The sequence below is a fragment of the Sphaeramia orbicularis genome, chromosome 4 (assembly GCF_902148855.1).
Source record: "Sphaeramia orbicularis chromosome 4, fSphaOr1.1, whole genome shotgun sequence".
NCBI classification, from domain to species: Eukaryota; Metazoa; Chordata; class Actinopteri; order Kurtiformes; family Apogonidae; genus Sphaeramia; species Sphaeramia orbicularis.
The window spans coordinates 32,502,475-32,518,198 of record NC_043960.1 but is presented as its reverse complement, the minus strand read 5'-3'; the positions used below and the strand labels follow the sequence as shown (position 1 = coordinate 32,518,198).

The 15,724-nt window shown below is 38.5% G+C and overlaps 1 protein-coding gene across 2 annotated transcripts in view; it reads left to right on the top strand.

Annotated features, from left to right (window-relative positions):
* The window catches only part of rab6ba (RAB6B, member RAS oncogene family a), a 69,854-nt gene that overhangs the window by 47,684 nt on the left and 6,446 nt on the right, over positions 1-15,724 (top strand). The window contains exons 3-7 of one of the 2 annotated variants that reach the window (XM_030132391.1): positions 2,481-2,534; positions 2,862-2,988; positions 4,565-4,676; positions 11,625-11,718; positions 13,467-13,533. In XM_030132391.1, the coding sequence (XP_029988251.1) occupies positions 2,481-2,534; positions 2,862-2,988; positions 4,565-4,676; positions 11,625-11,718; positions 13,467-13,533 (454 nt within the window). The remainder of the gene's footprint in view (positions 1-2,480; positions 2,535-2,861; positions 2,989-4,564; positions 4,677-11,624; positions 11,719-13,466; positions 13,534-15,724) is intronic. The other variant, XM_030132392.1, reaches the window with a different exon arrangement.

Below are 15,724 nucleotides of genomic sequence, written 5' to 3'. Positions count from 1 at the left end.
CAAATGCATTTATTTTGGCAATAAATCTACAAATTATATTGTACTTAACAATTTGATCTATAAAATGGTAGGGCAAAGAGGAATGCCAAAGCTGAGATCTACAACGATACTTAATCTGCTACCTCTGAATTCTGATGCTACCAGTTTTATTTTTGCAGGAACATTGAGTGATCAAAATTATTGACAAGGAATGTTAATTTGATAAATCTGCCACTAACATAAGTCTGATGTTATGTCAAAGACTGAAGCAAGCATGCTAGCCTGACAGTCCCAGCCATTTAGTCAGTCTCTGAAGCATCCAGTCAAGAAATTACGTTTAATGATAAGGAAGTAAAATGAGAGTGAAGTTTGATGCTGAATGTTTCTTCCACTCTGGCAAGTTGGCTATTTAGTGACATTCAGTTAGAAAAATGCTCTAAGTGAAATGGACTTTTAATTGGAGAAAAGTGGTAAGTGGTGGATCTCAAAGCTTATCTTTATGGCTTGACAAGGTGTTAAAAAATAAGCATTTTTATAAATCTGGCATGTATAGGTACAATTCCTAACTCTGGGCTGCAGTAGTAACTTGTACACTTCAAGACTCAATATATCCTTTTTTATGCTTGTGTGAGGGTGAGTGTTGTCTGTTGATGTTAGCCAACAGAAATGGTAGCTAATGTTACACGCTGTTACCACTACAGTGGAACAGAAAAGTTTTGTTTTACAGAAATAAAGATCCGAGTCCTTTAGATAGAGAACAATCTGTTCTAATGAATGTAGGCAACCAAGAAATGGCATTACCTCACATCAAGAAAATACAGGTTCGCAACACAAAACAGATTTAGTACATGGGCGTACATTATTGTTGCAGATTGAACCTGAACATATACTGATGTGGAAGCATACATGAGTAGTTTTTCCAATCAACATATATCAAAATTTAATTGGCTTATATGAAGACAACCACAGTTGAAAAAAGGCAATGTTATATGAGGACAAAACTTTCATCTGAGATGAGATTGTTATGTGCTTACACACTAGTAGTATTACTTACAAATACAGAATATCCAATAAACCAGATTCCCCAGTTGCCAAACTATAAAGCACCAGACAGATTGCAGTCACAGCCTGATGGCCAGGCCTGACTGACAGCTCCACCACTGCAAACAAAAGCACTGTGCCTCTGGAGGCCCCTGAACCCTTTAGCATGTGCTTCCAGGCAGGGAGGGCACCTGCCTCCGTCTCTCTCGGCTGGGTGGCTGCTTGATGGGCGACTGCTGCTTTCAAGGCAGCAAATCTGGCTCACCTCACTCACACACCTCCTGCTGACTAAAGCCACTACCACGCTTGGATTTATCTTTTTGATGGTTGCTCTCTTAATACACCACTACTCATCCTTCTAAGGACTGGGCTGGATCAGGTCAAATCTGAGAGTTTAATTAAACAGAGCTGCTGTGTACCCCTGAACAAACCCAAAAAGACAGATGCCTCCTGCAGGCTTACATTTTTTGCCATCTTTCTGTGCTCACAGGGAGAATCAAGCTTCCCCTCTGAGCAGTGGCATAAATACTCACAGTGAGCTAATGCAGGCGGCATTTTAATTAATACTCAAAGGTGTCAGGAGTTCAGCTGGAAAAAAACTGCAGTCATTTACAGCCCTACCTGTCACTGTGCTGGGAGGAAAAGGAAGTAGCATTACAACAAGAGGGAAGGGGCACATAAGGACAACACACACACACACACACACACACACACACACACACGCACACTGACACCAAACAGCTGGATGTGCTATGACAAGGCCATGAACCATATCTGTGATAGCCAACTGGCACCTCTCACATAGACTCTTTCAACACAAACACTGTCCATTACAAGAGTAGTCTCAAACAGACTATTAGAACAAAGGGAGATTGGAAAATAAAATTTGATGATTGTCTGATCTGAATGTCTTGTCCCATGTCTGAAAGTGAAAGGATGTGGGATGAGGAGAATCAGATATGCAATCTGAAATTGTATTTCTGTTTTCTGTTCTTTGTGAGACAGAACACTTGATGATATCATGGCATACGCGAGAGCTGAAAGCCACAGGCTTGGCTGCAGAAAGTAAACACCCCTTGAAAAAAGAACACGGTGCCATCTGCCTGTGAAAACAATATAGGAATGATAAAATAGCTTTTATAAATGGAATGTAAGTCAGAATTTTCAGCCCATTTTTGTAGTTCACTGTAGGATTTCTGATTATCAGAAATACATGTATAAGCACAAAATGAGATCAAGCAAGACTTTTATCAGTTGCTCTGTCATGTCTTAGAATAAACACTTGGATGGACAGACTTTATGGGATTTGATGTCACAGACTTCACAAAGGCTCCAGGTTTTGCCTTGCTGCTGATGTGATGATGTGCATCATACAGTTGTTGATTTCCACTGTACATGAGCTGTTACGTGATAAGCACATTAATACTGTCTTTTTCCTTTGTCTTTCTTTCCTCACATAGGCCACAATCGGAATCGACTTCCTGTCGAAAACCATGTACTTAGAAGATCGAACGGTAAGAACCTCAGTTACCGCTCTACAATCACGTCTTTGAGGTTACCCAGCAGCAATGATGAACAGCATGTCACGTTTGTAGCTTGTGATATGTAGTCTAATCCAATCAAACCTGTCTGCATGCCTCTTTATCATGAGGAGCACATAGCAGCAGGACCTTGAAAGTGTCACAATGAGATGTCTGCCCATGTAAATAATGTGAAACTTGTGCTGTGCCTCCTCTTATTGTACATGTTTATGGCCGTGTGGATATATGTGCTGTGTATGTGTGGAGGGAGCCGACTCACTCCAGGCTCTCTTACAATCTGAATAATCTCAGCCTCCTCAGCTTTCCCTCTCTGAACCCCAGGTGCGGTTGCAGCTTTGGGACACAGCAGGACAAGAGCGCTTCAGGAGCCTCATTCCCAGTTACATCAGGGACTCCACTGTGGCCGTGGTGGTCTACGACATTACAAGTCAGTATCTCTCCTGGACATTTAGAGTTTCCACTTGTATTGAACTTGACTGCTAATTTGACTAACTGTCAAATATTCATAAGCACAGATGCTTAGATTTTGTCCATTTGGCTCCAAACAGGTAGTCAGAGAGCATCTCTGTCCTTTGGGCAAAGACATCACTGTCACTTAATGTGAAGCAGCTAACACATGAATTTAATGAAACCACATATTTAAATACACCCATACTTGGAGACAATAGAAAGAAAGATGTGTGGCAGACAGTCATTTTGTGTTGCTATATTGCATTGTTGTTATCTCCAGTATCTTTGGCAATTAGACATCCTCAGTTCAATGTATGTAACTATGTTTACGTAAAATTTCCAAAGTTTGCATCATTAAAAGCAAACTTTGGAAATGTAGCAAATAGAAAAGAAAATGCAAATTAGACACATTTCCCTGAACCAGTTTAGAGGAAATAGAGTATTTGCTATAGGCTATGTTACACACAACTGTAATAAACAAAGTGAAACAAGTGCTGCAATCTGTAGCTGTTTTCCATCAAAAATGACTATAATTTTTTTTCTATGAATAATTGGTTTTCACTTCACACTGCCAGTTGCTAAAAGCAGTCATGTGTTTGTGCGTCATCTGATTATTTGGGAAGACTTAGAAAAAACATCAAATCGTTAATGAATTAAATGTTTACTGTGTCAAAATTTATCCAGATGAAGTGTTTCCATCTGTCAGTAAGTGCATTATTTGCAAAATTGAGGATGCTATTTGAATTTAGTTGTTTTCATAACCGTTTTTTACTGGGATAATGAGCATAGAAATATATTATGAACACACACCTAATGTAAACTGATACAGACAGAAGCATAAAAGTAAACTTTTAATTCACATTTTATGCATAAAATGTACAATATATCCTCTTACTTGGAGTATTATAATACATTATGTTGCAATATTTTGGATATCAGTCCTTGGTTTATGATATGTGTTTTATCACTAGATTCCACTCTATGGCCCTTGTGCATATCACAAAAGACCTTGACTTAGCTTGAAGGATACCTAGTTTTAAATGGTAAAATGTGACTTTATTTTTTCTCAGATCTGTCATGGTTAAAAGATTTTTGATGTAGTTGCCCAAGGATATGAATTTTATTCTTGATTTTATAGAAAAGTGTTGGACAGTGTTCCACAAAACCATGTTCTCTACTCACCCTGAAAAGGATGTGGGGTCTGTCTCATCAAATTTCCAGTCCAAGAATACAATACAACCCCTACTGTAGTCTGCATACTTAATGAATGTGGTCAAGGTCAGAGGCGTTTGTTGAAGAACTCTGAAAAGCTACTGAGCTGGAAACATACACTGAAACATGGCTTTGTTGAGGAGTCCTGCTACATCTTACAAAACCAAGCATCTGTTGTTTTTTTTTCTTTTTAATCTATGCTTATTTTTCTTATTGCCACAAAACTAACACATGGATTTTCTTTTTTAAATAAAAGAGCGGATGAAGCATTTTTGCTTATTGAGTGTCACAAGCGGCATCCTTTAATTTGACTCTGCGTCACTCCCTCCTTTTCTCAACAGATGTTAACTCATTCCAGCAGACATCAAAATGGATCGACGACGTTCGAACAGAGCGAGGAAGTGATGTCATCATCATGCTTGTAGGCAACAAAACAGACCTAGCAGATAAGAGGTACGCTGTTTATTCAGACCCTCCCTCCTGATGCTAGAACTTCACAACATCACATTTTTGCCTTTTAGTCAGCGTTTCCTTTCATCTCTTGGCAGCCATGCTAACATGACATGCAGAGCTGCCTGCCTGTCTGTCTGTCTGTCTGTAGGCTATTGCATTGAGCACAGCACCGCGAGAAGAAAACATGATCAAAACATGAGACTGACTCCGCAGGCTCCCCCTGCAGAGTGGATGATTTGATTATAAGCTGGAGCTGAATAAATCTGTATATTAATAAGACAGAAATGATTGTCTTGAGACTAATTTAATTCCGTCATACTTTTACTAAATGAATTCAACATCAGCACCACTTCAATGTCAAAAAAGCAGGTATGAGAAATTAATACGTAGCACATATATAAGTTGGTTTAATGAATTCACTCATTAGCATTACGGGTTACAGGCAGCTCTCTGATAGTTATTACACCGGGACATTTGGCTACACAGCTGCCTCTTTTCAGTCGGACTGCCCGATTTGAAATGAGTAAATGATTGCTTGCTAGAGGGATTTTTTTCAGTGATTTAGTCCCTGGTGACATTTCAGCAATCATGAAGTGTGTCCTCAAGGGAATTCTTTTTTTCATATATACATCTATGTATGGAACTGACAGCATAGTTGGAATGAAGGGAAGGTGACAAAATGCTGATGAGACAGGATGTTATGTTAATAAAGTAAGAAGGAAAAAGAAATACATTAGAAAGGGGAATACTTGGGAGAAGGGTACGAAGCTGAAGGGAGAATTGAACCATAAAAATGCTTTGTGTCCTGCTGCCAAATGTACAAAACCTTTGCTTTAGGTTTATTTCACTTGCAGAAAGTTGATAATTTTTGGAACCAATATTAAGGTACTGCTGTGCCTGCAACTGTATTATTTTCTAATATTATCTTTTACTGATGGTCTCTAAGAAGCAGAGAAAATAAAGATAAACCAATCTGTTCATTTTGTGATAGAATATATGGATAAGCTGGAGGACGGAGCAATTCTAGATGTGTTTTTGTGCAGAAATGCATAGGGCAGGGGTGACCAACCCTGGTCCTGGAGAGCCACAAACCAGCATGTTTTAGATGTTTCCCTCTTCCAGCACACCTGATGGTCATTATCAGGCTTCTGCAGAGCTTGATGATAGGCTCATCATTTGACTCAGGTGTGTTGTTTGAGGGATACATCTAAAACACGCTGGATTGTGGCTCTCCAGGACCAGGGTTGGCCACCCCTGATATAGGGGATGATGATATGCTTACCTGAAATGGGAACATTGAATTTTTCTGTCTTTTGGTAATTATATTGTTTCTTTGTTTTTTGGCTGCACACATAGTATCCATGTATGGTTGTGTTTCTTAATTAGGGATGCACAGATATGACTTTTTTAACTCTGAAACCGATTCCCACACTTTAGGTTGATACTGAGTGTTGATACCAGTGATGCTTCACAGGACAGTGCAGTGGTTAGCACGGTCGTCTCATGAAGATCCTGGATGTGGAGTCCAAAGACATCTTAATGGGTTAATTGGTCACTCTAAATTGCCTGTAGGGGTGAATGTCAGAGTGAATGGTTGCTCTGTATGTCAGTATATGAGATGGTGACATGCCGTTCAAAGGTAGACATAAGGATAGACTCTAGCCCAGTGCAGAAAATGAATGTAGATGTCTGACTGTAGGAAAACAAAATGAAACAAGTAAATGCATAAATATGAAGTTTCAGTGTTTTTTAGTTTTGAAATAATAAATCACGCCCCAGCACCCGGGTAAAAAAAAAAAAAACTACTGTTCAGTAGGTCAACCTATTGTTCACAGTCACCAATACCCAATCCACACACTGATCAGTACAGTCCTCTATTCATAACAAAGGCATTTGAATATCCAGTAAGTCCATTATTTATTCTGCAGTCACAGAAAAAATTAATAGACCACCCTTGTTTTCTTCCATTTCTTGTTCATTTTAATGCCTGGTACAACTAAAGGTACATTTGTTTGGACAAATATAATGATAACAACAGCCATGGCTCATAATAGTTTAATTTCAGAGCTGATATCTAGCCTTTTTCCATGGTTTCTTGATAACCAAAATCACTTCGGTTCTTACATCAATAGCTATGGCATTGTACTGTCAAAAACAGTGCTTTTAGGCATTTCATGTTTTCTATTCTGTCAGTTTTAGTCACATGATACACACATGAGTTAGTACTTGATTGCATAACCATTGTTTTTGATGACTTTTGATGGTCTAATAATTTTTTCCACGACTATGTCTGCAAACGTCTGAAACCACCTTTGGCTGTGTTAAGTGTAGCCTCTGTGACAAAGAGTAGCACAAACCATGAGAAACATTTGAGGTGTTGAATTAATCCGGGTGTAAAACACTAGCTGATATGTGCTATAAATCTCAAGTTGAGCAAAAGAGTTCAAGGCATGCTAAGTGCAAAGGGAAGTCACACTAAATGCCTCTTTGGTCTATAGAGTGTTTTTTTTTCTTGCTGTTAATATGTTGCCTGTATATTCCCAGTTGTATTAATAGACATAGACTGAGAAAAGCATACGAATGTCAAAACACCAAATTAATGTTGGCCACAGTACTATATGCAAAAATAATAGTATTTAATAGTTTTCAGAATATTGGATTTCTTGTTAGTGGCATGTTTTACCATGATAATAAAAATATTCTCTAGAGCATTTTCACTAATATTGTGCCTTTATAATAATCATATGGAGGGTAACCATGCATAAATTATGTAATGCCTCCATTTAACTGCAGTGATCAGCATTATTTGCCCTCACCATACCAGTAACATTTACAGCATTGTTAACATGTGGAGGATATACTTTGAGTTATAAAAACAAATTCCCATTGGCATACTCTTCAATCCAATTTAAAAGGAAAGCAGGAAAACCGCTGGTAATGGCAGTTTCCATGTATCCCATTGGATGTGACAATAAAAGTTCATGGCTGCCATAACAGCAAGATAAAGCACTGCATTCAGGCGACAGGAAGAACACATGACAACTACTGTAGCGTGTGCCTCACGTGTCCTGTATGTTTTCACATTGTGGCTTTGAACATTTTTAAAGACTCATCATTGTAACACAACAGGTTATATCTTATTTTTTGCTTACATTTTTCTGTGGCTAAGCTGTCAAATTAAGAATTAAGAGAAATTCCACTGGCCACTGGAATTTGAGAAATGTCAGAAAGGTTTATTAAAAACTACTAAGCCTTTTCCTGTGGATTATGGCTAATTTATCTGAACTGCACTTGAAGTTCTGAAGTGAACTGTAGTTCAGTGCTCTGTGGTGTAGAAGTATATTTACTTGAACATCACCTTAACACACTTTCCTGATGAGCTTCTTCTCTTAGAAGGAAAAACTCATTTTGTTCAGTAAAGGAGGCTGGCTGCTTTGTGCCTGAATGAAAACGATGTGTTATGGATTTTTAAATGATCCTGACACTTTTCCTGCTCCAATTTGCATTGTCTTGTGTGTTCTTTATTCACCTTCTTCTCTGCCTGTTCTTTTTCATTTGTAACAAAACAAGTTGTGGGTAATTATTGTGACGGTGTTCATGCAAATGTGGCTGAATGTGCCAGTGAGTGGTTTGCCTACAAGAGATGATGAATGTTGCTGTCACTGTTTGGAACTGTGATCAGCTGCCCAGGGATGCTACAAGAGCGAAGGTATTAATAGAGCAGTGCATCGTTGTAGGAGTATATGTATGTTGTATTTCAGCATCTGATAGGGATAGATTTTCAACTTTTCCTTCGGTATCTTATTTTTTGTGACTTAATGTGTCTATGTTACTTTTGAACCTATCTCTAATGTTGGCCAAGAAGCAGCCGAGGTGTGTGTGTGTGTTTACTGTATCGCTGTGGTTTGGTGGAGGTGGATTATCAGGTGCATGAAAACTGCGCGTCTTAAAGAGTCAGGCTCTCTGTTTTTGTTGGTTGGTTCATTCATGCATGATGAAGCTTTCACAGTCTTCAGTGCTTTTGGGAATTGAAGTATGCACAGTTTAGGTGCTGCAGAGCCCCTGGAGCCTTACGTCAGGGAAATATAGTGAGCACTGTACACCAGGCAGTATCAATCAACTAGAACCAGGTACGGTGTACACTGGCAAGGAACCACCAAACAAAAATATAATGTTCCCCTCTCACTCTGAGACAAAGTTGCTGTTAAAGGTAAAATAAATTTGCTGGATCCAATCAGTGCTTAGCTTTGTACTTAAATACACTCAAAAGGCAGCTTTAGCAATGGCTAGAAATTCAACCCAATATGGAACTGACAACAGTTCTATACTCACTCCAAAAATCCTGACTTCAGGTGACTCTAGAAATACTGGAATGAATCATTTTTAAAGAGTCAGCCTGGTCTTGTTTGTTTTATTCAGACCCTCTAATAAGTGGACTGGTGGTCCTTTTGTAAATACGGTTTTTGGACTAATAGAAGATTTTCATGTCTGCTGTGTGGGCTTTGATTGACAGTTTGCTCACCACCTGAATTTTAAAACTTATTGAGTAAAACATGTTTTTCACTGAAAGACAGTTCTGCTGTATTTGTATTAAAAAAATATCTGAAGATGACCATCAAAAGATTTTATCAAGAAGTTTGCCAGTACTCGATTAAAAAACATGATACTTCAGCCATACCGGCAAATCATAGCATTAATTCACTCTGTCCACTAGCTTGCTAAATAAACCAGTTGGCTGTGTATCTATATGTTACAACATTTGTCAACATTGCTTTTAACAGACATTGCTCCTATCACCTCACTCCCCCAAGCCAGGACAGTGACAGCTAAAATGCAAACTGAAAGCTGCAATTCTTGATTCACTAAGCAACTTTAAACATGCACATTTAAAAATTTGTTAGAATTATCATGACATATACTCAGACACTCCAAACAGCTTCTCAGACACATAATATACTGTTGTTCTGCCTGATTGATGCTGCTTTTTCTCAACCACAGACCAATTTATGAAAGTTGTACTCACAAGTGAACAAACTGGGTAGGGGAGGGAAATATTGGGATGGGCTAAATTGTTAACCAAAAATGTGTAGGCTTTGTGCACATGTGACCCTCCCTATAAAAACCCTGAAGCAAAAATGAGGAAAATGTCTGTAGCAAAAATACCAAGTTTGAACGCAGCCAACCATGATCCGGCAGTCGGGATGCTGTGTGCAGGAATGATGCAGACGGACGATGCACGTCACTTTGGTGTCCATCACCCCACCATTCAAAAACTTGTGTGTATGTTTCCCAAAATGTGTGCAATAAGAACAATAACTATAATTGGAAATATAGTCCATGAATTAAAAGTAAAACATTCATAAATTTTATATGTGTTTTTAAAGTTACTTAGTGTAGTTTTTAGCATCAGGGGGCACAAGTTCCATATTCACGTTTCAGCATATTGTAATTCAAATGGTCTGTTAAGACATGAGACTGATGCATCTACTGATGTGAAGTGTGACTTCCAGCTGTAAGTACCAGTCACTGATCAGATTCAACCTGAATGTGACTCTAGATTTCAGTCTTCCATAACAGCATGAAATGACATCATCTAATCTATCTTTATGTTTAGTCTTTTGGGTTTGGACCAAGTTGAGAGAGCTGTAGTACGAGTAAGGGCTAAGTTCTTGAATTCTGTGTTGTTTTTTTGCTATGATTTTGACCCTTTTAGCTTCAAAACAGTAGCTCATAAATTAGACAGTGACTATGTGTGGGCTTTAAAACCAAAACAATGAGCTGAATAGTGACTGATAGTTCTTTGTTAGGTTGAATGACACATTTCACTATATACATTTGTGCAGCTGTAGGTTGAAAATGCTCTGAGTCAATCTCGACAGTTGAACTGAAGAGTACTATGAGTGCCTACACTTTGAGGAAAAAAGAAAAGAAGATGAGTGTTTTCACTATCTTTTCTGCTTGTTACTTCTTAAGGACCTTGGATTGTAATGGTGTGTTAATGTGTTAATTTAGTGTTGATGAGAAGTGACTATCAGGGTCTTAAGTGAGAGGTGACGTCATACATTTTAGCACAGAGCTGCTCAGAGACTCCAAATGCCCTGCTAGCATGCACAAATGTCGCTCGGATGCCAGATATTGTGCATCCATAATGCAGTTTTCTCGCCAACTGTCTGCCTGATGATGAATAAGCCTCAGTGCTGTTTAAGTTGGAACACACTTAAACAACACCGAGGCTTATTCATGCATCCAGAAATAGCCACAGCAATACTGGTGCAACTCTGTCAGGTGGCGTTATTATGTAAATACATCTCCAGCGCAGTGTTTGTCTTCTCACTGCAGAAACTTGTTTTCCCATCCCACAAAGAGCTACTTTCTCTTTCTTCTTTGCAGTGATACATACTTAATAAAGCAGAAGACGACTGAGTAAATATTAAGGCCAGAATAATAAGGTATCGACATCAGTGTGTAAAGATAGGCTCTTATCAGTGAGTTTGAAGTTAAGAATTGGGTTTTGGACCAAGTAAACAGCTACCATTCTCTTTGTCTTTACGGAACAAAGAAGACTGGTTACGTCATGGTTTTCTCCGAGATAGGTTGATTTAAGCCTCTTAAATGAACATGTTGTAGAGTCAGCAGGGCTGTGTAAATGGACACCTGACAAAGTCTCAAAACAATCACTGCCAAAGTCATTAAAGTGAACTACAAATTGACTGTTATTAATTTCTCACGGGACGGTGTAATGAATCGCTCTCAGTCATTAGCTAATTGAGTCTGGCGCATCCTTCCTGGCTCCAGATAACAAACTCAAACAGCGGGCTTCACTGAGATTTCTCTGAAGTATTGACTTATTTCTGTTAAATGTCAGCGTGACACAGACAGCCCCTACTCCCACACAAACAATGAGCTGTTATCCTTATCCTGTTTGTCTGTGTTGGGTTCTATTCACAGGCAAATCACAATTGAGGAAGGAGAGCAGAGGGCTAAAGAACTGAGTGTGATGTTCATAGAGACCAGTGCCAAGACAGGTTACAATGTCAAACAGGTGAGTCCTACGACATGTCTGTGTGTTGGACACATAAAGGAACACTGCTCAGTTAGGTATTTTCTTTTAAGTCTATGCTTCTGGTACGAGGTGGGTTATTTCTTATCAACTCACCTAGACTTTCCACTCTGTTATGATTTTTCTTGCAAGTTTCTTGCTGCAGAAACTGGTAATAAACATAAATAATTTGTTTCCTGAGTTAAGAAACTTTGATTTTTAAAAATTAATGTTTCCACTTTTCCTGATCCTGCATAAAAATGAAGTACCACAGATCTTGTTTAATATTGTTATGCAGCTGAAAACCCAACATTTATTATATTTTCCCATGACGGAATTTCGAGAAAATGCTAATATGCATTGCATTTATTTATAAAAATGAGAATTTCTTTGGTGTTCACTGTAAATGTCAGTCCCATCCAATGAAAAATAAGCAAATGGTAAGGCTTAGAGTATGCATACCAATGATGAAATTCAGCTCCGAGGGCCAAACTTTAAAAAGTGAGAACTAAAAAAAAAAAAAGCTTGGATTTGCAGAGTTCCCTGAATTTAAGGTTTCACATGAATTCTTTCCAGACAATCCCTGACATGGACTGAAAATTTATAGACGAGTTTTTATGGGATGATGGAGACGTGCTCATTTTTTACCATATTGAAGAAGTCTGGACCGATTTAGTTTTGCCAACACAAAGACAAGCTGATCTGTCTCTGAACAGATGTTTGTGGTTCAAAACAAACACTGCCTGTTAAGTTAATAAATATTGTGATGAAGGCCAGTCTGTATTGTTGTCAGTGAATGGTGCGGCCGGCAGCACCTCTCCTCCAGCTCACTGCAGCACAGACAGGGAAAGCTATTCTTTATCTGCTTTAGGACTGTCCTCAAAGGCATCAGTGTTCACAGGGTTTGGCTTAGTCATCACTTTACATCACTGAGGAGAACTGACGTGGGTATAACAGGATTCAGAATGTTATGATATTTTCTATTTCCTCATCACAAACTATATTTAACTTTTAGCTTTTACCCTTATTCCACAAAAGAATATTCCTACTAAGCTATTTACATGGATTGGATGGTTTACATGCAGCTGTATTTACTCAGATTAACATTGCTCTAACATGATATTTATCACGTCTAAATATATCAAAGGTGGCTTGAGCAGCTTTTGTCATTTTACTTCTTTTCATCAAAATAGGATTTGTTTTCACTTCTTCATTGGTGATGGATTTGTCTTTGCAAACACCCTCACTTCCCCATTGTCATTTTGACATCCACCTTCCTCTTGATAAGGCTAGAATAGTGATATTTACTCACATCCAAATCCCTGTTGATACCCAAGTCTTTCATACCTTCTAAAAATAGGTTTGTTTCCTCATTCTTATTTGAGAAAATGTGGGCTTTTCTGCTAGGTATGCATCTCTACACCAGCCTGAAAAATTGCTGGTTAATTGGTTTGTGTGCAAGAACTGACCCCAAATATTGAAAACCTGTTTAAACAGTACTCCTAAATCTAATTGATACCTGCATGTCCTAGGTGTCTTAACCAGAAAAACACCTGATTTGGAACATCCAAATGGAATAAGCTTCTCACGTGATTCATATCAATTTGGCAATACTGTTATATTTAGAATAGATGCAAGTTTAGTGACTGAATATTTTGTCTATTTTGTCATTGTCTTATGAAGCCAGCGGTTTAACAAATGTTCATCGAAGTTTGTTAATAATGTGCCTCATTCTGGTTATTTCATTGCAGCTGTTTCGGCGTGTGGCAGCTGCTCTTCCTGGGATGGAAAGTATGCAAGAAACAAGCAAAGAAGGCAGTATCCTTTAACCATCAGACATAATCTTACATCATAGTAGAAGAAACCTGTTTGAATAATATATGGTAATCCACTCAGACTGAGCTCAGATGGAAACACTTTCTCATTTTAATCCTGAGGTGATAGCATCACTCACTGTTCACTCCCAAATTAAAGGAGTTCCAGGAGTGAACTCTAAACTGTCACCTGTGTGAATAGGTGTCAGCCACCCATCCAATTAAATGTGTTTTCAGCACGACAGTCTGCTAACTGTTTTTCAGCACTGATGCATGACGGGGCGGGGGGGGGGTTGGTTGGTCATCAAGACAGGGGGGTGTCAGTGGCGGAGAAGTCTGTTTAAAGCCGTGACAAGCATCAATCAGGATGTTGTATCTGCACACAACTCTTCTAAATGGCATCTCATATCTGCTGCTGTCAGATGAGCATCGCACTGCTTCACCTGTGGAAGATTTGTCATCAGCTGCTTCCTTTCACTTTCCACTCTCAGAAACAAAAATCCAAATCCTACTTGGCATATAACAAACAAAGGAAGCCTTTTAGTTTCCAGTGTAATGAAATATGAACACAATCACACTTTTGAGCAATAATCGTCTGTTATGCTCTATGTGAAAACATTTACAGATCCTCATGTATGATGTCAAATGAGATGAATGCAGCAGCTGTAATCTATTTATTTTAACTCTAATTTACATCAGTAACTACAAAGATGCTTCCACTGCCAATAACAATAAGGACACTACATTTAACATTCTGCTCATTGTAGTTTTATTTATTTATTAACAATTTTAATGTGATTCTAAAGATATAGACCAGGCATTTGCTTGGTCATTCTCACATAGGTAGATGTGTTTTGGTATGAATATGAGCGTTTAAAAAAAATTGTTTGTTTTCAATATATTCTTGCTACTTTTTATTATCATTATTTTACAGATTGTCCATATGTCCTAAACCCATCAGTCTCAGGAACCCTGTTAGAGCCAATATGTTGCGTTTTTGGTTTTCTTTTTCTAAAGTCATTTATATGTTTTGAGTGTTAGTATTCCACACCACAAGGGGGCAGTAACATGTTAGTGATGAGTGGCATAGCACATTTAAGTAAGGGCAAGTTAACAGACTTACGCAATAAGTCAACATTAGCTGACAGAAAAAATAGATAAATATTGCACTAAAAGTATAAATCTAAAGAAACAATCAGTAAGAGCACAATGAAAGACGGAACAAATAACAAGTAACACTGCTAATATGATGCATAAGTTACAACAAACACCTTGAGGAAATTTCTCCAAAATTGACACAATCGTCCAATTCGACTAAAGAATGAAGTGATTAGAGTTTAGATCTTGAGGTCAAAGGTCACTGTGACCTAACAAAACATGTTTTTTGCTATAACATGTTTACCACAGGAAATGAATCTCCAGAATCTTGTCAATATTGTAAAATCTTCCATTTCACCATAAAATACACTTAATCACTTTTATTAAATTCCTTCAGACTCTTCCCCCTATAGATTACATGAATCTGGACAGACATTGAAGTAAACTGCAACTTGACTGGCAATTTTGTTTTCATATAATAGGCACATTGAAACATTGTCCCTTCCCACCAAGATTAAGTCTCTGGACGTAGCATACAGTGAGGTGCCATCTCTATGGTAACTGTGGATGAATCATGAAATGGCCTTTTTTCTTTTTCTTGTTGTTTTTTTTACCGTGTGCATATAGTCCTGTCATTATTCCCTTGGTGTGCAGCTGCATCACAGGATGCCTTGATTAACACTGCAGCGTTTATGAGCTGTAACGTAAACATAAATCACATAATGACCTTGTACAGTGAAGGAATGCCTTACATTTGATCTTCTTGCGCTGCACTGATTATGGTGCACTCAACCAGCCTTTGCAAACTGCTCGGCCTCGGTAATAAACCCAGTAACCTAACAGCCCCTCTGAGCTGCTGAGATCACCCCGCTGCCTTTTATTGCAGTCAGCCATATTTCCTGTTATAATACATCACTCACGTTCAGCCAATTACCTTTATCTCCCATCCTGTTAGGTTTTTTTTTTTATCCCTATCTTAATGAGGCTTAATGGATGTAGGGGTATGCTGTGTGAGGTGGAGGTGTGTTGATGGATGGCAGGTGACGACAGTTCCTCAGGATGTAGGTGCCTCTGCTGACTCTGTCATTTAATGGAGC